Source organism: Indicator indicator, chromosome 1, assembly GCF_027791375.1.
Source record: "Indicator indicator isolate 239-I01 chromosome 1, UM_Iind_1.1, whole genome shotgun sequence".
Lineage (NCBI taxonomy): Eukaryota > Metazoa > Chordata > Aves > Piciformes > Indicatoridae > Indicator > Indicator indicator.
The window spans coordinates 55,495,365-55,521,919 of record NC_072010.1 but is presented as its reverse complement, the minus strand read 5'-3'; the positions used below and the strand labels follow the sequence as shown (position 1 = coordinate 55,521,919).

The following is a 26,555-nucleotide window of genomic DNA, read 5'->3' as shown; positions in this document are numbered from 1 at the left end:
TGCTCATGTGTACTAGCCAGTCATTTCACTTTGATGTAAAATGATGTGAAGGAGTTGGAGATGGCGAATGAAAATGGAAATAAAAAGTAATCATTTGGATCCAATGGTTTCATTACAAAATCTTCTAAACTTTTTTGACAATGCTGATCAGCCTTGTTATTTTCAAAAGATGCTGTAGCATCTAAACGCTGCAGTCAGTTTAGGGCTCTGCTGTGCCTTATGAAAATGCTGAGTATGTGACTCTCATACCACTTCAAGTTTTGAGAAGCTTTTTTCCTGCAAATGCAGAAACCATACAGTTTAAGAGTATTGTGTATGGATGACAAAGGCAGAATTCTAGAACTGCTGAATTCAATTCTGTACTTGTAACTGACAAGTGACATGATGATGGGGGATGTGTGCCACATGCCCTAATTATCTTTCTATCCTTAAAAAAATGGCATAGTTAATCACCACACAAATCATGTCAAAGCTCAAGAGCCCCAGAAGTTTGCTGCTATCATTCAGCTAAGCATCTGCATCTTCAGAAACCTACAGCCCCTCTTCAGGAACTGCAGTTTTCAAGAGTCAGCCGGAGTGAAGCCATTTAGCATACTTCCAGGATGCATCCTCCTAATGATGAGCTGCTAATGGTGTCAGAGAATAGCAAGATCAGGCAAGACCAGTCCCAGCACTCTTGAGCCAGTACCTGGAGCAGAAGATCCCCATAGTTCCACAGAAGGGAACCTCCTTTTTCAGTGACACATTCTGAAGCAAATACACAGGTCAATGGACGCTGTGAGCTGCTTGCAAAGAACTGTATTATCCCAGAGTAGGGCATAGAAATTTAGCAGGGTAAGTAGAGTTTAAGCAGCAGGGAAGTGCTGGTGCTATTTGCATGCTTCTGGTAGTCCCACGACTTCAGAGAGCTTTTCTCAGGCTGAATTCATTACCATCTGAGAAATTACATGCCCAGGTTGAGTATCCTTTATACTTCTAAGGGAAGAGAAACAGTAGGGAAAGAGCAGATACAATTCTCCTCTTCTACGCATTTGCCTTGCTGTATGGTAACATGTTGATGTTCCCCTTTTTTCAGGGAGTCTCCTGTATGCTCTGACTAAACCATCAGGTTTGGGTATCTTATTTAAATTGTAGGCTGTGATTCTACTGTTTGTGGAAAACAAGATGAAAACATGAGATTGTGGAGTCTACTGCTCAATAGAGAATTTAAAAATGGTAATACTGTAAGCTTTTAATTAGGCATCATCAAGCTGAATTCACTTTCATTTGTGCAACTCCCTTTTTTTATTTTTAAATATCATTGCCAATTCCTTTGTGTAGGCTACCTATACATTGATGGGTCTGAAGCACATTGTGGGTTTTTATTATCAAAAACATTAAATTTACAGCTGCAAATCTGGTTGTTATTAACTTTTAAGCAACTGAATTTGCAGTTGTATCACACAACAGAGTATTTTACTATTTCTTTCCTTGCTTTTAAGAAACATATGCTAAAGAGGAAAAAAATAATTCTAAACTATGAATTCTATTTTTTCCTATATAATGAGGATGGATCTCTACAACCTTTAGAGTCATCTACCAAAGGGAATAGACATTAGTGAATTATAATAGCTAATATAGTCTGTACAGACAAGACTAATAATGGGTAATAATTACTTCCTCAAACTGTGGAGTTTCTCTAAGAAATGGGTAGAAAAGAAGAAAAGCATTAGGCCAAGACAATCTTCCCTATTCTTATTCTGATGGGTGACAAAGAGAGTTTCACTATAAATGGCATTCAGGAATTCAGATGTCACTTTATACAGAAGAAAGCAAGAAAGGATGATTTTAGCCTTAACTATTAAATGTTTGCTAAGTTGATGCTAGCAGAAAATAAATCTTTATATACAAGTTTTGATATTTAGGTTGCCTTAAGCATGAATGACACCAGTTTTCACATGTGCACAAGATATGCATAATGAAATTTTATGTAATGGCACCTCATGACTGCATGAACCCTATCCAGTGCCTGTCTATGAAGGGAACAGTATATGCTATTTTCTCTCTCAGAGTCCTTACAAGAGGCTAGCATTTAATAAATATCAGAACATACTTTCATATAATGACTAAGGGTGATAGAGGGAAGAAAATCAAGTGCCAGGCAACCAAGTTTTCTTAAAATCCTTTTATTTTTAGCTCTTACAATGAGCAAGCAGGAGTAAAACTTTTGTCTACTGAGAGTTGCAATAGACTTCTAGCCTTTGGTCTGTAGTGTGTAAGGGTAAAGAGCAGTGAAATATACTGTACACTTCAGAGAAAAAAGGGGGAAAATACCCATTTTGGTTTGAGCGTTATCTCAATACACTTCAAAGGCTCCTTATTTTCATGAATATAGTATATAGTTGCCTACACAGTCATGGATTTGTTTGTTTACAGTAGCTGTACACACAGGAATAAGAAATTTTTAAAACATTATTGTTAAAATTATAGACTGATTTTTCTATAAACCAGAGGCAATCTCGAAAAGCAGTTATTCTTATAATAAGCCTTTAAAAAAAGACAAATCTAGGAGGTCTCTTGAAGCATTAAAAGGAAAATGTTTATCCTTGTGCTTGCACATGGAATAGAGAAAACGAGTTCTGAGGGCTTTTGTAAGCAGTAAATAAAACTGATTGCATATTTTCACCACTCTAAGGCTTTTGTTAGGAGTAAGTAGCTAGGAATTTAATAAGGAGTTTTACTTAGAATGATTGAGTTGCTATAAGTGAGACTGCATGGTATGCTCTACCTCAAGAGATCTCTTAAGGTAAGTGTCTGAGTCATACTGATGGGAAAAAAATGAAGAAGTCTTAAAGCACATTAAAAAGAAAGTTTATTAGCAGTGCACAGCTGCTGGAATGACAGAAAGGGAAATTACTTCAACACTGGAAGAGGAAGCTTTTTGCTGAAAGCTTGCAAATGGGATTTTCTCATCTGGCTGAAGTCTAGCAGGGCAGTGGCACTAAGAGGTACCTCTCAGCCTGGATGCTAGCTTTGCTGCCCTGGACTACTATAGCATGAACAAACCACATGCTGATCTGCCTTGATACGCTACAGAACTTGTCAAACATTGAACACTTTGGTAGCAAAGCCACTTGGTCCTGAGCTTCAGAAAAAGGATGGCTGTGGACGCAGTCTGGCATGGATGCCCCTTGGCTCCTTTTCATAGCCAGGGATGCAATCCTGAGCCATCAGAATCACAGTGATTTGCTCATCTCTGTGACTGCACCACTTCAGAAGTGTTTTCCACAATTTCCCATTATTAAAACATGGGATTAAGGTCAACGTGTTGAATAATTACTAGAAAACAAAAATTACCTGCAATTTCTACTGCACTATCACTAAATACAGCAGCAAAACATTTATGATTGACTTCGGATGCTGACAAAAAAATCCCAGATATAGTTATAGCAGTGGTTAAAGCAACTGCCTGGATTTTGAGTCTTCTATTTTTTCTAAACTATTTAAGTAAGGACTATCATATTTGACTCACAATCTGGCTTGACATTTGGATTCAAGATCATCTACCTTATCAAGATGGAAGAAATTCAACTCCACTGCTAACTGTTGAAAAAAAACCATCAATCTGGACACTTTACTACCCTGAAGCTGTGGATAAGGCAGTCATTCATTAGGATGAGATGCACTTGCCTTCATGGAAATTGTCTTTTTGTGGGTGTGGATCCTGAAGGTGAATGAGAGTACCAAGGGAATGTGTGGTGCCCAATAAGGGGAGCTCATTTCTTGACTGACATTCTTGCTTGAGAAAAAGAGCAGTTAAAAGGATATAAATGATCAATTGTAGAGAAAGTTAATGTTAGGGAAAGTCAAAGAATCTCAAGATAGAACCAGAGACTGAACTATAGGGTAGTTAGAAAAAAGGTAGTAACAGTATTGTTAAAATTGAATGTAATTCCCTAAGATAGATGGAGTTTGAATCTTTGTAAGTGGGAATATCTTTCTCAATCTCTTCTGTGTTTCCATGACAGAATGAGCAGTGGGATCCCTAAGCCTTATTGCTGTTAATTGATATAGCTCCATGGAGAGAAGCATAATTTTGACAATATCTGTTGGGCCATGAGACAATGAAAATCCCCTTTTCCCTGTTCCATGGAATCAGTCAGCACCTCCCCTGAGGCAATCTCCTTCCTCAGCAGTACAGTTCCTCTGCTCATTCTTTTTATCTTACATTTGCTAACTTTGCTTGAGACTGGTGCAAACGAGATTATGAGGAGTAACTAAGAGGCAGAATATCAGAGGCAAGCTTTGTCAAAACACACATTTTCAAAGTCAGTGTGACTGGTTTACTTTTAAATACCTCATAAGCATTTTGTATAGACACCTGCACAAAATAGTTGTTAATTATAGGTTTATAATCATAATATTATTATTAAAGACTGTCTTTCTTTCTCATTCAAAATTCTTCTAGAATGAAATGTGCTATATGTTTTGCTTTTATTTTGCAGTAATGAAGGCAACAAAATAGAGGAAGCCTATAATGCAGTGTTACACAAAAAAGGCACAGACCTTAAGGGGACACAAACAGGAAAAATATAATAAACCTTGTGTCATGCTATTGTAGCTGTTTCACCTCTCACTAATTTTCACAGTCTATAAAATCTCGGAAAGTGCCAGATGTTTAGGAGAAGCTGTCCAATGCTCCCAAGCTTTGAAAGTAGACATAAGATTTATTAGTGCTGTTATAAACGTGATTTTAGTCCTGACTTTTATATTAAAAAACTGGGTGGAACACATAACATATCCTGTTGTCAGTGAGCCCATTTACTTTGCTCTGTTCCTCCTCATTTGTAGATCTTAGGTGTTAGTGACAACTGCAGTAACTTCAGAACAATAACAGAACATGCTGTCAAAACTACAGTATTTGTTTAGTTACTGACAAACACATATGAGAGTTTTCTCCTAGTAACACCCTTTGCCAAAAAGACCTCACAGTACACATACTTAGAGCTAAGCAAAACTATCTTTTTGTGTATGAATATGTACTAACATTTGGGACTCCTGCCTACTTAGAGACTGTCAGTGCACAAAATTGTATATTTTTTTCCAAGTGCATGGTTCCAAGTATCAGAACAGGTTTAAAAACTGCTCATGCATAATTTCCAATCTTTCATAGCTCAGTGGTGCTGTAAAGTGTTGCCGTTCGTTTTAATTCAGTGAGTAGAAGTTTTGTTGTGTTTAGTACTAAGGGAATTGCACGTGCTGTTAGAAAGCCTCTGATATCTGTCAGAGACAGAGGCAACTCGCTGCATTTCAGTCTTTTATAAAGGAAGGACTAAGGACCCTCATATTCAGCAAAGCTGTCAGAGACCTCAAAATGGGATAAAACAGTTTAGCTTTTGCAAAGACAGGAAGTCCTCTGTCTCTCCTTCTTTATTCACTTCCCCACCAAGTTGTAGAGGGGAACTAGTGTAGGTAGAAAGAGAAAATATGTCTTGATGTATTTGTACTTTATACTGCCTTGTCATCACTGACCTAAAGGGGTAATTGCATAGCATCTTGCTTTCCTTTAAGGAAGGACATGGTATATTACAAAGTATTTAATAAATTGGCACTGTGTTTTAACATGATGTACAAGCTTTCATGCAGTTTTTCTTTACTGAGAGCAGGAGCAATCAAAATTTGAAAGACATTGATGAAGACAAGGGCTTTGCATCAAAGGCTCTGAAAGTCTGAATCTGTAAGCATTTCCACACTTTCCAATGTATGCCTGACACAGCCCTACACTCTTACTGAATTTAAAGCACAAGAAAAGGAAATCTTCTCCAAAGACCTGAAATTCTTACCTTTGAGCTTTTGATTTGAACAACTGTGTCCCTCTGTTGTTTATTTTAGTTTCAAAAGTTCATTTTATTCTAAAATCCTCCATTATTTCCTTTGACCAGAATCAGTGGTAATTATAACGACAAAGGGAAAGTAGCTTAAGCAATGTCTTTAAAAAGCTGGCAGGTTTTTTTCCCGTCAGCACCTGCTTAGCTTTCTGATGATGACCTGACTCTCTTTTCCACAGCAGTAATCCCACAGGAATCCCTCCACATAACGCTGGTTCCAAATTCAGCTCCTTTAACCAGTGAAAGGGACTGAGAAGCCATGATTATTTGCATCATTTGTTTATTATTGTTGTTTTAGTTTTTGGCTTGTGCTCTTTTCATAGCACATTCAATGTTATTTTTCACTCTTCATACTCTGATTCATTTTTCATCCTGCTTTTATCTCCCTAGCCACTTCAGTGCTGAGTAAAGTGAAAATCCATGAATGAGTCAGAGTCAAATTTTCAAAGTCACATTGGTCAGTGGGGTTTGAAGTGAAGTAAAATGAGATTACTCATATTTTTGTCTTTCCAAAAGTAGAAAATAATATTTCCTTTCCTTGGCTGCAATAAAGAGAGCTTTATCCCATGTTTTCTATCTGCTTTTATTTTCCTGAACTCCAGTCTAGTCTATGACGCTCACTAGTGACTGATATAATTAGCTGATTCTGTTCTTTCTATATTATCATTAGCCTTGTCTAATTCCTCATCTTATTCTATCTTTCATCAAAAGCAACTTGAAGGTCTTATTTCTTGTTAAGTGTTACTCTTCTGGGACTGCTCTTTTTTTCCTTTCCTTTCCTTTTTTTTTTTTTTTTTTCCTACAGGATATCTGAATGTGTGTTTAAAGGAGATTTTTTTTTCCCCTCTCTCCTTTTTCCTCCTGTTTTCTTACTTTACTTGAGTGAAGAATTATGTGAATAAAACTGTAATAGGATTTGCCTTAAATACATATTCTATATTCTGTATTCTATAATCCATTCTAATGTTTCAGTTGTAGGTTTGGTACTTTCTATTCATACATTAATGTATTTTAATCAAGAACAAGGAATTGATAATTCCTCCAGTATGTATCTTTTAAAGATTTTGCCTATATACTACCAGAATTAAGAACAGCAGCTGTTGTGATTTATGTCAGCTGGGTATTATACAATGTTATTATTATCTTCTCAGCTTGCAAGAGCCTGGTTTTCAGTTGTAATACATACTATTTCTGCCATGTAAGCTTGTTATCAAATCCTCAACCAAAGCTTTCTCAACATTTCACATACCATGTAGTAATTTGGCACCATTCCTTTTGAAATATGACAGAGTAATTTCTTACTGCAAGCAAGGAAGGTCAATTAGAAAGTGAGATATTGACCAACAGTATTTCCTAACCTCATAAAATTCTGTTTTCTATAACCAGCATGTTCCTTCCACTGATATTTAAACTCTTACCTATGAACAGATTCCACTCAATATCCAAATCTGCCTGATTTGCTAGGCAGCCCTTCATTACATTGAGGCAATAGCTGTTGCAAGGTTTCACAGTGGGAAGTCCTCTGCAGTAAGGGCAGTACAACATCTTCATTAACGCCCGGATGCACCCTGGGGTGGGACTGACCTGCAGAGTTTAAGGGGGGGAAAGAAAAAGAAAAAGGAGGAAATCAATCTCCTGTTCTGTGAACTTTGGGGTCACTGAGATCATGCCTCTCAAGCAGTAAGTGCAGAAAGGCCAATCTGTGAAAAGAGCTCAATCCTCAATAACACCCTTCTATAACACTAATCGATTCCTGTCAGTTATTCTCATTTAACACAGCCAAGAACAATTTTCATGAAAGCAAAAATAAACACTTTTCTACTGATGGCAGTGCTTGCCTCCCCAGCCCTCCCACACAGTCTGCTGGAACGTGAAGGAAAAACATCCAGGGAATCAGCTGGACAGTAACTAACTGATCCTAACACAGCGGATCCTGAGGACACCCCAAGCTATTTCTATTCAAGCTAGAATTGCAAGTCACACTGCCACTGGATCAGATTCTCTTTGCTAAAGCACGGTAAATCCAGGATAATCTCAACGATTTCTATAAAATTATTTGGACCTGCACCATGATAAAGGGATATCATTCTGTTTTCAGAAAAAAATACCTTTCTGTCTTCTCAGACATTTTCACAGAGAGAGCAGTATGGGGTTTTGTTTGTATACTTTCAACATCTTGTGTGAAAAAAAGCCATTATAGGACAACTGTCTAATGAAGCTCAATCTACATATCAGCATGGCACACAATGGCTGCACCAGAGTCAATGGAGAGACATCCAATGAATCTAGAATTTCCAGTCAAAGTCATTACCACTGGCAGGGCTGACAGAATGAAGTAGTGTATAGATTTAAATTTTTAGTGATATGTGTTAAAATTTTTGTTAGAAGGGTATGGATTTCCTGGAGAGAGAGCATGGAGGTTAGGGAAGGGCTTTTGCATGAGGTTTCTCCATTACTTCTAACAATCCTTCACCTCATCTTTTTCAGTCATCAAAATATCTATTCAACAACATGACTTCCATGTTTAATGGAAAGAAATAGATCCATTTTAGGTTATTTCTTTATCCCAGTTCTTGAAAGGTAGGATATATCATTTTCTGGAGGACATCCACTGAATTCTCCGTTTCTAAATTTAAACCACATAACTTTGACAACCATGGGAAGTTCCTTGGGTAAACATTATTTCCCTCATCCTCTCATTTCCATATTTGCTTCATCTCAGACTTTTAAAATTATATTATTTTAAAATCATATTTTTCTACATCATGATGGTGGTAAAACACTGGAACAGGTTGCCCAGGAAGGTGGTAGAAGCCTCATCCCTGAAGGTTTTTAAGGCCAGGCTGGACGGGGGCTCTGAGCAACCTGATCTAGCATGAGGTGTCCCTGCTCATGGCAGCGGGGTTGGAACTAGATGATCCTTGATGTCCCTTCCAACCCTAACAATTCTATGACTCTATATGTACTACTGTAATATATATTTTCAGCCCAGAAATTCTGCTTTGGATTAAAAGGACAAGTTAGGTAATACTTGAAATAGTATCTTGTCAAACTGCAGTGGAGTGTAAGTTTCTCATGATGAAGTGACAATCTAAAGCGATGAAAATGGGCTACAGTTTTTTTCAGAGATTTCAAAATACCTGGACAAGAGAGTGCAAAGCAATGGCACTCCTTTCACTCATTCTGTTGGTTTATGAATAAATGCAACACTTGAAATATGAATTTGATGGGATTAAACTGTTTTCCTATATTCATATTGTCTTGAGAGTATGAATCTAACTTTGCACAATAACAGTATGTGTACAATCAACTGATGTGGTTTGTATATTAGGATTGTACTAAAACGGCACTTCTTTTTCTCTGCAACATCTTCCTCCTTTTTTTTTAATTTATGTATTTTAAGTCACTGATTTTTAGAGAATGATGCAGAACATATTCTTTACAATGGACATATTTACATGAAAATGGTTCTGTTAAAAATTATAGCTAATGTTTCTGAGTATGCTCAGAAGTAATTTTTGTCTCAGTTTCCTAGGGAAATACAGTTTAGCAGCACAACACTGATGATACGTGTGAAGGTATATTTATTCATGTTTTTTCAACAGCTTTGGAATGATCAGCCAATTTCTATCAGATTTGGCCGAGGACTTCAGGTCTTCACTATATTAAGATCCTACAAGGTGGGTTTTTTTGGGTTTTTGTTTGTTTTTTTTTTTTTTTTTAAGTAGGCTGCGGGGAGAAGAAAAGGAAAGAGGCTCCATTACTGTCTATTGAGGAAAAATGATGAAGTATGAGGTCAGTTCCTCGCAGATATCAAAGAATCTACATGGATGAATGATGCTATGAATGGCCCATGGGTTAGAAAGCACCAGTAGGAACTTTCACCTTGTTAAACAGCAGAAAATTCAACTACAAGGAAAGCTTGACTTCACTGCTTCCACTGCTCAGAACTTCTATTCAGAGTCACTTATCCAGCTGTTTATACCTCCAAAACTAGAACAGGTCCATTTTTATAAAAAGATCAGCAGCAAAAGCAGGACAAAAGCAGAATAGATATGCTTCTGGTCAACAATTGAACAGTTGCTTTGAAATTACTGCCAAAATTGAGAGATATTTCTACCTATGATCACTGAGAGTTTTATCAGTGAATTTCATTGTTTAAAATGATGCTTCTTCCTGGGCCCAGAAGTCTTGTCAATGGAAAGATGCCAGTACCAGCTTGTTCCCTAAGTTCAGCTGGAATCCACGTGTTCTCCTATCCACACCTTCCCAAGCTCATTTTGATAGCTGTGCTTACATCACATATAGCTATAAGACCCTGACCTTGAAATTTCATTCTTGAAAAGCATAGCTGGAGGAGAGAAGAGACTCCATGTCTTTATATTACATTTATAGAAATAAAAGATAATAAACATTTTTTAACAAGTGTGGTTTGAGAGATAACTAGCTATCCTATCTTTCTCTGCCAGAGGTCCAGATCGTATCCCCAGTCTGGAAGGGCAGGGTGCCAAAGGTCAGTTAGAATATCTGTTTGTACTGGCCCAGTCAATCTTGACTTATTGCTGCATTACAGAAGAGCTAACCAGAGTAGTCCCAGACATAGTCCATTTCAAAGGAGTCAGGATAAATTCTTACCACTCTAAAAGAATGAGCAGGACCAAGATGTCTCATGTCTTGTCTGAATGTTTTAGTATGCTCTGTACAAATCATTATTAACATTATGCATTATCAACATTATGCATTATCAACAGCATTTTACAAGAAAGGAAGATTCTCTGCTTTTGTTTAGAGAGAAGTAACACAGTTTTTAAGACAAGGGGCCAAGCTGTGACTCCAAACAGAAAACAGGCAGGGAAGGTTTCTATGGAAGACTCTGATGTATCTGTATCAGCCTCTGACATATCTATATTGACTTCTGACAAAGACCAACAGAAGTAGCTCTTTGCTGATCAAGCTGGATTTTGCAGACTTGTACTTCAGAAAATGCCAGGCTGATGAAATAAAATAGAAGCACAGATCAGGTCTGTGAGGCAAAGTGTCAGGGACTGGCTTACCTTCACGTTCTCTACTACTAGCATCTTCTACTCCAAGCTAACCACATCCCATAGACTGCATAGTATTTGGCACTACATCTCCTCTGGGTCCCACCTGGTGCTTGAGTGACTAAAATGCACAATAATTATTTCATGTGGTTATTTTAATCTCAAATTGTTGAAGTCATAGGAGGCAGTACTGCAGGCAATGGGAGTGAAAGGAAGCTAAATATAATGCTGATGTTTTGAAGTGAGAGAGGAAGTTACATTTGATAGTACTTAGACAACATTTGGGGTTAGTGTTGGAATGAAGGCAGAGAACTGAAACAAGATAGGTATCTTAATGTATCTTTAGGTGACCAACCATTCCCAGTTGTGGTACACAGAAACATTAAAGTAACTCAACTACTTTGGAAGTCTCAAGGTTAAAAGTTAAATGCTGTGTTATAGCAGTTAAGTGAATCTAGCCTTCAGTGACCAACCAAATTTCAGCACTCAGCTTCACCTGTTTTTCCTATATCTTTATTTTCAAGGAATACCTTTCAGTCTTTTTATTCCTCAACAACAGCTTATGTATCTTTCATGGAAAAAAAAATAAATTTTGCTCTAACATTCTGAAGTTTTGGTGGATAAACAAACATAAGAATTACTCAGAGTGTATTTCAGAAAGCTATGAATACAGGAACTTTGGAGATTATTACAGAAAGTTGGGGGCAGGTGTTGATCTGTTAGAGGGTAAGAGGGTGCTGCAGAGGGGCCTTGACAGGCTGAATAGATGGGCAGAGTCCAACATGATGGCATTTAACAAGTCCAGGTGCTGGGTGCTGCATTTTGGCCACAACAACCTCATGCAGTGCTACAGGCTGGGGACAGGGTGGCTGGAGAGCAGCCAGGCAGAAAGGGACCTGGGGGTACTGGTTGACAGCCACCTGAACATGAGCCAGCAGTGTGCCCAGGTGGCCAAGAGAGCCAAAGGCATCCTGACTTGCATCAAGAATAGTGTGGCCATCAGGAACAGGGAAGTCATTCTGCCCTTGTATTCAGCACTGGTTAGTCCACACCTTGAGTACTGTGTTCAGTTCTGGACTCCTCAATTTAAGAAGGACATTGAGATACTTGAACGTGTCCAGAGAAGGGCAATGAGGCTGGTGAGAGGTCTCGAGCACAAGCCCTATGAGGAGAAGCTGAGGGAGCTGGGGTTGTTTAGCCTGGAGAAGAGGAGACTCAGGGGAGACCTCATTGCTCTCCACGACTACCTGAAAGGAAGTTGTAGACAGGTGGGGGTTGGTCTCTTCTCCCAGGCAACCAGCACCAGAACAAGAGGACAGAGTCTCAAGCTGTGCCAGGGGAAGTTTAGGTTTGAGGTGAAGAGAAAGTTCTTCACAGAAGGAGTAACTGGCCATTGGAATGTCCTGCCCATGGAGGTGGTGGAGTCACCATTCCTGGAGATGTTAAAAAAAGAATTGGGTGTGGCACTTGGAGCCATGGTTTAGTTGTCAGGTGGTGCTGGGTAATAGGTTGGACTTGATGATCTCTCAGGTCTTCTCCAACCTGCTTGATTCTGTGATTCTGTGTAATTTTCAGGCTTACTACTTTGTGCTTCTGGCAAGTTCTATGAAATGGATTTTCAAAGCCCTTTCCTTCTTCTCATCTTAATAAAACCCAACAATTCAGTCTCTTAAATCTAATCAGACTTTTCTGCAGATGTGAATTTCACCCAGAAGCATTGAAAACCTGCATTTGCTGAGGAGGGCTGCTCCTCAGCCCAGAAGTTGCAATGATTTTTCTGTAAGTAGCATTTGTAGATGGATATGGATTGGATTTTTTTTTTATATGTGTTTGTGTGCTTTTGTTTGGCTTCTTTTTCTTCTTTTTTCTTTTCTATTTTCTTCCAGTATACATTGCAATTGACTCTATGTTATCATAGCAGGGAAATTTACATAGACTTCAAGGTTTAGAAATAACCAGACCTTATGTAAATCATATATTATAAATCAGTCAAATTACACTGAATGGCATAACTGGTGAAACTGCTATAGAGAAGTCATTAATTATGTCATACTCTCCCTGACTGAGTAGGACATCTTCATTTTAGTATAAGCATATGTGGAACGTAACACATGAGAAAAGTGCCTTTCTGAGATTTGATTGAGCCTAGTTGCTTCAGGACATGTTACATTACTGCATTTTGTAACATTTTCTGACAGCTTCAACTTTACCTAAATGTATGTTTTTGCATACATGCAAAAAACCAAAAAGCAAGACTCTTAAGGGCTTCATTACTGAACACTTGTTTTTCCCCCTCAGAAATTCTAGGAGGAATACTATTTCATCTAAAAGACAGATTTTACAGTTGTGAACTTGCAAATATAAATAATTGAGGAGAGAACTTCTTTGGATAAAAGCCACAAAATTGTACTCTCTTGTAACAACACATTTGCAAAGACTGCTTTGTTATGTATTTGACCTGGTTTTATAACCAAAAGCCTTGGCTTTTAAAATTTTTTTCTGATATAAAAAGAACAGACAAGCTGATTAAATAACTGGACACCTTTAGAAGGATCAAACACACATGCAGTTTCACTAATTGTATTTATAGAAGATTCCTTACAGAAGCATCAAATATATGTTTTCTGGTAATAAAGTAGGGGTGTTTTTCCAAAGTAATATTGAATAGACTCAAACTCACAGGATAAAGCCTTACTTGGGTCCAGATCCTGTTACTTCTTAGCATATAATAAAATCTGTCAAATATAGCAAAACAAATCAAAACTGAGTGTTGTTTTAGAGACCATAACCAGGACACAGCTCTATCCCACATTTCCCTCCCATCTGGAATCACCATGAGTCAGTCCTTGCATGGAGACCTCAGAAGGAAACTACCAGGAGTAACCATCTTATTTCTAGTCAACTGGCCCAGGAATTAGATGCTTTCTTAAAATGCCTCTACACTGGAACAACCAATGGTCTGGGAAGGAGAAGAAGATTGTATTTTATTTCTCACAAGCTTCATGAGCGCATTAACAACCAGACTGTTGGATAAAAGTGGAAACTTTTACTTCCTTTCCCATTTGGTCTTCAAGACAAGGTATTAAATTCATTGCTTCATACAAGAGAGTTAAGTGCGTTCCTATAATCCCATGTAAATGGTTCATAATGGGATGAGAGTTTTGAAATAAATCCCTGATTTTAACACTTCCATATTTGTTGTATCATCCAGGTCTGCACTCAGCAAGCTGATGTCTGTCTGCGCAGACACGATGCACTCTCAGAGAAAATGGAGCACTGACATCCTTTAAGTCACTTTTTAGATCTCTGTGTAGCCCATCTACAACTTAATAACAGAAAAATGAGCTAAGTTTCCCAAGGATAATTTTGTTCATAAGCTAATTATCTCAAGAGTTTTAAACAGTACTAGGGCAGTAACAATAAAATGCTTTCATATGTGGCCAGGTGAGAGCTCAACTACACTGGCATGTCTCAACCAACTAATTGACTAAAAGTAGCAGTCCCCACACAGTTTTCCAACAAAAAGTTAATATATCTCTGGACAAATCCATAGTCCATTTCTAGAGCTTTGCGTAAAAAAAACCAACTCCACAGCATAAAACTAGTATTTCTATAGAAAATATATCAAAAATCAAATAAGCCATGATGATCAGAAGTCCATGCTTGTGATTTAAGAAGAGAAGGTAAAAGAAAAACTTTTATTTAAGATTTCCTGATTATTGCATTCTGCTGAAGCACAAAAACGTTTCTTATTACCCATTGTAACAGTGATGTAACTGGAATCAGACTGAGATGTATCATGAAGTACACTTAATAGGATACACAGAATTGCCATGGACCTTTGGACACCCATCCTAAGAGCTTCAGATCCTTTTTTCTTTCATCTTAAACTAAGTACAAAGACTAAACCTCAGTCCAATCACTCACTACATTTTATCTTAAGTCTTTGACCCTATCTTCTCAACACATTACAAATACTCCCTACTGATTTTTGTTTGTTTTTAATGCTGGGGAAAGTGGGTAAAACTTAGTTGGCAATGATGTTTTTCTTCCTTTTGCTCTTTGTTTTCTGCAAACAAGAGTTGCTCAATGTTGGATCCAAGAGATTAAATTTGTTTGTCTATATTTTGGCTGTTTTCATGAGTGCTGTGTTACTGTTTATTTCATTTAATAACCTAGATACTAAGCAAGTTCTTTTTTTTTTTTTTTGTATAGTTCAGCTGAAACTATGTCTGTGTATCTAATTAGAACTACATAGAAATAGTCAAAAGATATTTGAATGCACTATTGAAGTACCTTTCATTGTTTCAGTCTTACTCTTAGATGCTAAGATCTCAGTTCACTGCTTTTAAAGCAAAATCTGATATAAAAATGGAAATACTGCATCAGCCACATTCAATTGGAAATTTGTATTGTAGAAGGTCAATTTGAGAATACTTGCTTGTATCAACCAAAAGTCTAGTCCAATACTAAACTCCTAAAGATAAAAATAGCTACCTTTTTAACAATTCATAGCATCCTAGATGACTGAAAAGTAGAAGACCTGGTTTGAGTATTTAATCTTTGCACTAGTGTTTTTGAATCTGTGCTTGAACTATAACAAAATAAAAGCGAAACACCTCATCCAGCTAAACAGCTGCAAGATTCCCACAGTTCTGGGACAGTATATCTCAAGAATATCATAAGATAAAAATTGGTAAATTAAAGTTTAATATTTTCATATTCAATAAAAACCCCCATAAAAATATATAATGCATAGTTAAATACGTCCATTAAACTGTTAGGAACAATTTTAGGGAAATATAGTTGAACTCTAAAAAGTTTAATAGTGTAAAAAAAAGAAATTACGCATTTACTGTCTGACACAAACACTTTGCAGCATTAAGGACTTTTCTCACTGTGACTCAGAGGAGCTACCTTAATTTTTTTCTAAAAGAAGAGGAATAGTTAGCCATTGTTCTTGTCTAGCTGAGACATCTTTTTCTATTTTCTATGATTTTGAAATTATGAAAAATATAGCAACTGAATTTCTTTCCAACACCTGTTAAAATTTGAGGTATTTTTCATAATTATTTGATCATCTCAATATGTCTATAGCTGTGTTCTGATATATATATATAGTTCTAGAAAGTAGATAAATCTTGCTATGTTTTGCAGATGAACAAAATGAAACATCACAAGCAATTTTAAAAGGTATTTAAATGAATAAAATCTTAAAAGTTACACACCAGAAAATTTCAACACTGATTATAAGTATCTCTCTCATCTGGGATTTGCCCAAATTATAATAACATGTAATTCAAACCTTGCTATAGGAAAATAAGGCCTTCAAGTCTCTAAGTGATTACATCAGGATCTTATACATAAACCAATAAATCATTGTTGGGGAGATGAATTGTGGAGTTTCACAATTTCCCCACAGAAGTCAAGGGCAAAAAATAGAAGGAGAAAATGTTCAGATGTTTACTTGGGTGAGATCAGATCTCCATTTACAGAGGCAAAGAATAGCTTCTTCTATTTTCAGCAAACTAGGAAAATTACTTATTGGATTATCTGAATACAGAAAATCCAAATTTAGAAAACCACTTGTAAAGCTGCAAACACAAGGATATTTTGTATAAGGCATTTTTTTTAAAATCTCTTGAATCACTTATGAGTGATGCTTTAAAGCAAGTTTTATTTACAATTTAAGCTTTTTTTGCCAAATAAAATGTTTGAATGTTCAGATGTAAATATTAAAATGCACTTACATCTCATTTTACCTGTCAGAGGCACAATCAGTTTCTAGCAAACTGGGTGGAAAAATGTTGTTTGATTATAAGTATGATTAAAAACAGAGATTTTATTGGACTGAAAATAGTGCAAGCTGAGAAAATACTCCAAGATACAGGACTATCATTACACTCCATGAGATGTTACTGAGCTGAAAACTCTGCCCTGCAAATTTTATGGAAAAGTAATTATCTTTCTCATCTGTTGTTAGTGTAAGCCCACATTAAATAGAATTTGAGGTGTGGATTCCATATGTTATTTCCCCAGCTTTTCAAGGGCAAAGCTAAGGTGAAAAATCTTTGAAATAAATTTTTTCTTCCACCCCCAGGAGATGAGAAGTTTTCTATTACACAAACATAAGGAAGGAATCTCACAGCTGTTAGACATTTCAAATCCCACCATCTCTTCTGGAACATAAACTTTAAGATACTCTCTTAATAAAAGGCACTTCCTCTGATTTCTTCCCAGAGAGAAAACAACCAAACTGTTGCATCTCCCTTAAAAGAGAATGTGCTCATTTCTTCCAGTGTCATGTAGAATTTGAGAGGAAAGCATGTGCTAAATTTTCCAGGGCTCAATATAGAATAAGACATGTCTGTAAGTAACATCATCAGAAAATGCCCTGAAACTGTCTTCTTCGAACAATTTGGAGAGTAGAAAATAAAATCCATGAAGTCCAGCACTTTAGAAGAGATCCTTAGTATGATTTGTTAGACTAGACACATATAAAAATCTGACATATGCTCTCTTACAAAACAGATTAATTTCAATTTAAGAACAGGTATCTAAAATATGTGCTTATTATTTTCTCTTCTGAGAGAGGTGCTATAATGGCTAATCCATAATGTATTTGATTGGAAGAGACCTTCAAAATCATCCAGTCCAACCTTCCACCCAACACTGAAGGGTCAACACTAAACCATATCCCTAAGTGATAGGTCCACATATCGGCTAAACACCTGCAGGGATGATGACTCCACCATGGCCCTGGGCAGACCATCTCAATGTTTGATAACTCCTTCAGTGAATAAATATTTCCTAAAATCCAGCCTAAATCTCCCTTGGCATGGCTTGCATCCATTTCCTCTGGTCCAGTTGCTTGTCACCAAGGAGAAGAGGCTGGCCCCCTCCTCATTCCAACTTCCCTTCAGGTAGTCGTAGAGATTGAACAACCCCAGCTCCCTCAGCTGCTCCTCATAGGCCCTTCACAAGCCTCAATGCCCTTCTCTGAATATGCTCCAGCAACTCAGTGTCTTTATATTGAGGGGCCAGAACTGAACACAGTACTCAAGGTGTAGCCTCACCAGTGCTGTGTACAGGGGGATGATCACCTTCCTGTTCCTGAAGCCATGGTGTTTCTAATACAAGCTCAGATGCCATTGGCCTTCTTGGCCACCTGGGTACACTGATGACTCATATTCAGTCAACTTATCAACCAATACCCCCAGGTCCCTCTCCAAGTTACAAAACCACCTTCATACATATGTGCAAATATCTTCATACATAAGAAGGATCCAACTTTTTTTTTCCACTAGTAAGGAATGAGGTTGTTACTGAGCAATGACATGCAGTTGCCTTTCAGAACAGTCAGAAGTAGAATCAAATCAAAAGAGACAATAAGAAAGAATGGTGAGGGCACTGAGAGGAAAAAAAAATGTTGCAGAGAAGTATTATCCAGGTACAAATGAGAAATAGAAGGGGAGGTCCTTGATAATCTGAAAATCAAACCCTCAGATAAGTAGGAGAGAAAATTCTGAGAAAGGCAAAAAGAGAAGAACTGCCACAGCAGGAGATAATGATCAAATGTAGCAGTTAGACATGTTGTGCAGCAGTATCTGGATAAGAAAATGATCTGAAGAATGGTCAAAGTCAGTCCTACTTACAACACCCAAGAAACTTGAAAGGCAAACTACCTACCTAAGAGCAGTCTGGCTGACTGCCTATCTATGATTCATCCTTCAAAGCAGAAGAGAAGAACCTGAGAAGAAAATCAGTCCTTTCAAATAGAGAGAGAAGAGCAGAACTGTTCTGATCACTTTTAAGTACTCACAAGTACTCACAAGCCTTGTTTACTGTTCACTGATCTGTGAATTGTTTTACTGACTTTAAAAGGGTATGAAGGTCAGAGTGGTGCAGAAGGCTGTGGGATGTCTTAGTTGTGCAGTGTCAGCAAGAGCACGCTAGCCCTGATGAGAAAGAAATAAATGCATGCATAATATTGGCCGATGATAAGTTATGCAATAATTTGAGATGACAAGTGACAACAGATTGACCCAACGTGTTCCAACTCCTTCCTGCTCTAAGACGGATGAATGGATTCATGATACAAAAGACACTGTAAAGTGTATAGTGAGGTGATCACTGTCTGAATTTTTTGACAATGACAATCTCCTAGACACAGCAAGTAAGGATATGAGAATTCCTTACATGTGCTTTCCTACATGATGGAGGAATTGTCTGGGCTGCACATCAGTAGCAACTAAAGGGTAGGGACTGGGTGAACTAGCACTAAAAAAAAGGACATTCTATTAGAGAGAGAAATTAAATTGTAGGGATAGTGATGCAGGCAACTCCAAGGCTGTTTTGTGTACTTGATAAGCTTAATCATATTCCTACAATGAACATTTTTCATGTGACTTCAAAGGGTAAAATCCCCTAAGTAACTTTGAGCTATTTGGAAAAAACAACAACAAACAAACAAAAAACCTTCAGTGGTATCTCCATAGAAACAAAACAAGTTTCAAGTTGCCCATATTCCTGGTCTTCATAAAATTCAGAAGGCAAAAACCGTGCCTCCAGCATATGGGAATGGATCTGCAGGAGTATGTCCAGAGGAAGGCCATGGAGATGATCAGAGGGTAGGAACACCTTTCCTACAAAGACAGCATGAGAGAGCTGAGATTGTTTTGTGTGGTGAAGAAAAGGTTCTTATAGCAGCTTTCCAGTAACTAAAGGGGGCCCAGAAGAAAGTTGGAGAGAGACTTTTAACAAGGACATGTAGTGATACGATAGGACAGGGGTAATGTCTTTAAAATGAAAGAGGGAAGATTTAGATTAGATAAAAAGAATAAACCCTTCACAATGAGAGTGGCAGAGCCATTGGAACAGGTTGCCCAGAAAAGATGTGGATGTCCCATCCCTGGAAGTGTTTAAGGTCAGGATTGTGAGCAACATATTCTAGTGGAAGGTGTCCCTGCCCATGGCAAGGTTGTTGAAATCCCTTCCAACCTAAATCATTCTGTGATTCTATGATAAAATTTTCCTTGTGCTCCTGTTTCATTTCCTGATATGAAAGAAGCACAAGATGGAGCACAATATACGGAACTGTAAAACAAAGTCTGAGTGGGTCATATACAGACTTAAAGATTGAAAGGGAACATCTTAAACTATTTTCTTGACTTCTAAAGTGAAGAAGGGTGTCAGATTTTTAAGGTACCTCAACAAGGGTCTAGTCAGACATACTGCTGGTTTCTAATAATCAGCCAGAGACTCCTCAATAAAATTCACAATGTCTTTGTAATATATTCAGGGTAGCACAGAAGCAGAAAGATGATTTACAAATAACTCACTATCTATTTATAGGATCCATAAGTGCCCACTGCATTATGTGGGCCAAATCATGTGAGATCACCTTATAGCTCCATGTTAACATTTCCTCTTTGATGGTCTTTCAGATGCTCTTGTTAGGTTTTCACAAAGGTACTTGTAAATACAAATACCGTTTATGAAATATTTAACAGATACTCAAGTGTACCTTGGGATGACTATGGTTTGGAATGACCTGTTTATGGGATGTTTGCCCACATTTATGCTGAGTATTGAATTCGAGCTTTTGGAACTGCATAGGAGAAAATAAATCTGCATCTTTGTCCGATGATTTAAGCATTATTTGATTGGTTTTTATTTTCTTTTAAATCCCTTCCTGATCACTCCTTCCCTGTAGACACAAAATGCAACAGAGGGATCTTCACACTGTCTCTGTGTCCTATTTCAAAGTCACTATAAGAGAAAAATTGGAAAGTGATTAAATTGAGAACAGTTAGGGGAGTTAACGTTGCTACAGTTAGAAGAGGGATTTTTTTCTCTGAGGTCATAGGATCATAGGATGTTAGGGGCTGGAAGGGACCTTCGAAGATGCACACTATAGAAACATCTTGTCAGTTTCTGTAGTACTATATGAAAATATGATATGAAGTCAAGTATATAATTTCCATGAGAATGTTTTCCTGGATCCTGTTAAAACAAATTAGTCTGGTGTAAAAAAGATCTAACTTCCTCCTTCACACTCATAGCCACGTAAACACACAAAACCTAGAACTGTGTACATATATATATTAAAATTAGATGTGTTGTCTTGTTCCCTAAAGGGTAAACCACAGCAGCAAAACGTCTCTATTATATCTTGTATTATAAAATTATAGCTTAGGGACTATAATTATTGGAAAATATTCTAAAGAAAAGTGAGGACTTTGTAATATTGGTTTGAAACAAGCAAGTACCCACTGAAAGACAATTTATAGAGTTTAAAGTGGTTATTTGTTCACACCTTGCATTCAGGAAGCAGATAAAAATCTACACTGTATCTAACAATCAGATCTGATTTTCCCTTTTATGTAGAGATAGATTAAATATGAAATTTACTATTAAATCTTCATTTAACTTACTGCAAATTTTAGGTTAATGTGCAAAATAAAGAAGGAACTGTAAGCATAAGAAAATATCCCTTTCACTATTTTGTTTCTCATAAATTCTCAGCAAGTAAGCTATCATTGAATTTGTTTTCTTTACCCAAAACTGAGCAGGAAAATGCAGTCTGTGTTGGACTGACTAGGACTGAAAAAGCAGCAAATCTATAAATGTGAAAATAAAAAAGAAGATATAAACTGGGGAAAATATAGCCTAAGATTATTTTCTTTTGCTTGCACATTCTGCTACAGTAATGTAAAAATCAACAATTTCAATTATCACTGCCAAAAACTGCAATTGCCTTGCCTATAATTCTCACTTTCTCAAGTGCAGAAATCACTCATTTATGTATTATTGTCACCAACTCTTGAAATCACTGATCCTATATCAGCTGCAGTAGGATGGAAGTGCTCTGCATTATTCACTGAAGCCCCTGTCCCAGAAGCACACTTCCCAGCTGCTGGCTAAGATCAGGTACCTCATCTGTTCTCATCACTTTAATATCCCATACATTGTCAGCCTGAAGATTTTATATTAAACAGGTTTGGAGGCTGTGGGAAGGAATAACCACTTGCTCCATTCACTCTATGCATCAACCCAAAACTGCAGTGCTTTCAGGTACTGTGGCTGCATTGTGACTCCGTGTCAGAATATGAAATCTGTGCATAAAACCACCCTGTGTGCTTTGGTCATTTTTTTCAGGGGGAATTCAGATCCTTGGTACTCCCATGAATTTTCTGGTGATGCAATCAATGGCTACAATGCCACCCACTCTGCTAAGCCTGTGTACTCCCCAGGGTTGATGCAGCCACTGCAGCTATCCACTTGCAGCTGTGACCACCCTTGTCCCTTCTAGTGCTGCTCTTCCCAACACAGTTTCAAAGACTTTCCAAAATAAGTCAGAACAGATTTAAATGTGCAGTGGTGTGAACTGGTCCTGGATATAGTTGCAGACTGACCAGGGCAAGGATTTTTTAATTTCTCCCCCAGCACAGCAAGATTTTCTCTAACAAAGTAAAAGATATTCTGTAGCTTTTTGAAGATATCAGTCCTTGCAAGATGGTAAAACCTCCGTTCACACTGAACCTCAAAGGACCACACATATTAGACTGAATGACAATTTGATCTCTCTCTCATTTTTGGCAAATGAGAGAATTTACTGCCAACTAAGTCAGAAAATCCAGTAAAAGTGAAATACAGCACTATATAATGGCTACCTGGCAGTAAATTTTGTATTTGAGCTATTTCATTGCCATTCGTCTTTATCTGATTAAGCCACCTGATTTATAAAACATGCTGGGATATAGTTTGTATACAGCAACATAATCCACCCAGTGGTCTGGTTTCCAGAACCACAAGGATAAACATGCTCAAACCATAAAGGCACTTTCAATGCAAGATATAAATTTATAATGCCTACTAAAACATGTCTCATCATTACCATTTCTGGTATGGATGAACTGTCAGCTACAATACCACAGCCTCTTTCCAAACCTTTTAAAAGTAAGGAAAGTCTAAGTCACGTTCAAAACACAAAAGTCACAAGTTAGCGGAGATTTTCTCAGTAATCCAGTGATACCATTCACCTTCAACGAGGAAGACAAGAAGGCTGTCACTGTGAAGTTAGCAGTGCTGTAGACCTCTGACAGAGAAGCTAAATTTTTCAGTGGATCTAAGAAATGCTATGTATCTAAAGGTGGATATTGTAGCAGATTCTGAACCTGACAACTTTGGTCCCACAAGATATCCTAAAAAAAAACCCCAAAAAACCCCAGTTACACTGTGCCTGTGCATTCAGCAAAGAGTATATATTGTTTCCAATTGTATCTCGAGAAAAAGATATCCTAAGTAGAACACCAGTTCTTAAAGACCTATGTCCTGTAAGGCTGCTGAAACATTTATAACGAAAAATTAGAATGTAGAAGATAACTGTTTTCTTTCTAAAAGAGCAGAGGAGAGCACAGAATAGATACTGCACTAATAGCTTTCTATAGTAAAACTCTTGCTATTGTATCTAAAGTCCCAGTCTAATACTTACACGTTTGTAGGTCCCACTTAAGTTACTTGCTAGTATGAACAGTAACTTTAGGTTTAATTCTAGAGGTAGTAAAACAAATAATTTTAAACCACTGAAGAAGAGCAAGAAAACAATTTGAACAGTGGTTTGCTGCATTTTGATCTGAAAATCTAGAGAGGTTCCAAGGCATGTTTGCTGTACTCAGAATTACTTGAGATCACAGACTATTATGAATGGAAAAAATGAAAACAGTTGCTTGGTTGCTTTTTGTGGGAAAATGACAGTATGCAAAATACAATAAATGAATTTTTTTGAGTGCTTATTCCACTTCCTTACTCACTTACTCACATGAAAGAAAAGTGAAGGTGGAGCTGCAGACATCAAAATCGAGTGCAGTCTATTCTGGGAGCCATTTATAGTGTAAGTAAAAGTGTAATTAAATAACGACTTCATTTCAGCAGGATCCCATGATAAGAATCAATAGTCGGGCCACTGATCTTGCATTAATTTGCTCTTACATCGACACTAAATCTTGTCACAGTCACACTTCTGTGACACCCTGAATTAACCTTGACTATAACCTTGGCTTTAAAATAGAAGCATTTCCCCCCCTCCCCCTCTCCAGAGGCATCAATGGCTGCTTTCTGGGATTAATCACATTCAGCAGAATTTACATGTATGAGACATGGTCTTCATTTCTGAACAGTGTAACAGGTGTAACAACCCTTGCCAAAAAAATGTCCTCCACAACATAATGGAAGCTGTTACATGCTTAACTTTTCTGAGCCTTTGACAAAAAACAATTTTCTTTTACTTTAAGCCTTTCATATTCCTTAGAAGTAAATACTGCATTTTGATCTTAGTCATAAAAACAAAAATGTGTTAGAAAAAGCATACAAAGATATAAAGAATGCAACCAAACATGACTAAAGTGTTGCAATATTATTTCCGAGGGGATTTTTTTGTCTGCTTTTACTTGAATACTTTTTCATTTTGCCTGAACTGTATTTGCTGGCTGAAATTTTGAGCTCCTGCAAATACAAAATGCTTCTTGCTCTTTACATCTCTTTAGAGAGTTACTAAAAATTTAATTGCTTCAGAAAAAAAATGTGGATACAATTTTACAGTTTGGAAACTATACAAATGCAAAAATAAAGCAGATCCCTGTCCAGACTAATAGACTGGGATTTATGGAAAGACAGCATTTTCACTTTAGGCTTTGTTAAGAAATGAGAAGCCTCAATGAATCCTTACTGTTCTGGAAATACAAAATATGCTTTTTCAATCCTTTCTAAGGGTTTCATATTATGTAATTTCTTCTCTGGTGATACTTCATTAAGTTTCGCAGAAAACTCATTATCCTCCCTGTCTGAAAAAAAAAAAAAAAAGTCAGTACTGGGTCTTTTTATTAAAAAAAAAAAACTAGTTTCAGATTCTTTGCTTTCTTGGAGGCTTAGAAGCACCCTGGTCTTCAGAGCAAAGTGTACCCTCACCAGCCTCTTGGTCTGAGTTCCATGGAGGACATCCTATATTTTACAGTCCACCTTGATCCTGGGACTAGACCTGGCCAGGCTGCTTTTGGCAAGATATTGTCTTTTGCCTTTGACTAGAAAATGAGACAGCCAGCTGTTTACCTAAAAGGTGCCTTAGTTTTCTGAGTCAGCATCAGTCCCTGAAGCTCAGTGTTAAGACGATAAGGATGTCGCCGATGAAGCAGAGAGGCAGAGATTGAAGAGAATGGTATCATTTGCTGTTTTACACTGCTCTATCTATGTGTTATGAAACGTGGAAGTACATAACATATTGAGGCAATTTTTCACACCATAATATCCATAGCAAGGAACTTGCTTTTGAGGAGTGAAAGGAAATTTGGTTTAGGCTTCCTTCATGATTTTTTTTCATAGCAATTTTACCTTGTAATATATTGTGCTACTGTTTCAGGCAATTTGGAAATATAAATTGCAGTATAAATAAATGAAAGAACAGCACTCATTAAGAGGTAAGAATTTAGTGATACTCAGATATTGGTGGCCACGACCACTCCAGGGTGTACTGCTGTGTTGACATTCAACACTTGCAGTTACCATACTCAAGTTAATGTCATACTAATCATAAAACTCCAGTCTGTTTTATTTTGTGTAGTATCCCCATACTCATTATTCATTTAATTTTCTAAATTTCAGTTTGCAAAACTAAGCAAATAGGAACTAGGCTGGCCAGGATAATACAAATGACACAAAGTCCTAAGGGCATATGACAAGCTTTTGAAAGGCTATGTTCCATTCAGCATAATTTAAATTTTTAATAGAATTTTCTAAGTAACAGTACTATGTTCTTTGTTAACCATCGGTTTATTTTCTTGTATCTGAGGACAATCAGACACAAAAGGATGCAACAAGAAAAGTACACAATATTCTTCTTCTAAATGTATTTTTAGAAAAGTCACTGTCATACAAATCTGCACTTATTCCTGTCTTAATCTTCATTAATATGATTAATATCTGGTTTTGTATGACCTAATGGGACAATACTTCTATAAAATTCAGGTTTTGAGTTCTAATAAAAAAATGATAGTGAGTAGTAAAACTTAATCTACTCTACAGTATTTTTTAACATCCACATGAAAAACTGAGAGGGATGCTGGGAGAGTTTGAGCTGACAAGTCAACATGCCACACACTTGTCCATTTTCTTATTGCCAAACATCCAAACATAAAAGAACCTTTTCACAGCACTTTCAGTACTTAGACAGAGTACCCAGCAGCACCAAGGAGAATCAAGCAAACAACACAACAGATTTATTACCACTAATGAGTGACTACAAAAGTGCTCTGAAAAGGTGCATCATACCCATTTTCTTTTTGGTTTTAACATTACTATGCAGTAGAGAAGATAAAGACATGGAAGTCTACTTGTATTCAGGATGAGCTAAGAGTTAAATCAAAAAAACATTCGATGTTCCATATTGGCAAACTGAATTTTTTTTCCCAGAAGCTAATGAGACAAAGCTAATATCTACTTGTCCTTCATCCCATAATACACTTATTACAAAAGCACTATTCAATTTACAGTCACATCTTATTAGACAACAGATGGTCTTATCTAAATTGATTGGTTAATTTAGGTTTATGATTTCTTATTAACAAAGTCACAACAATGAATCAAGTCTTCC

At 37.1% G+C, this 26,555-nt stretch overlaps 1 protein-coding gene across 1 annotated transcript in view; it reads right to left on the bottom strand.

The window, feature by feature from the left end:
- Positions 1 to 26,555, bottom strand: part of GPC6 (glypican 6) — a 774,375-nt gene that overhangs the window by 198,796 nt on the left and 549,024 nt on the right. The window contains exon 4 of the mRNA XM_054384418.1: positions 7,286 to 7,451. Coding sequence (XP_054240393.1) covers positions 7,286 to 7,451 — 166 coding nt within the window. The remainder of the gene's footprint in view (positions 1 to 7,285; positions 7,452 to 26,555) is intronic.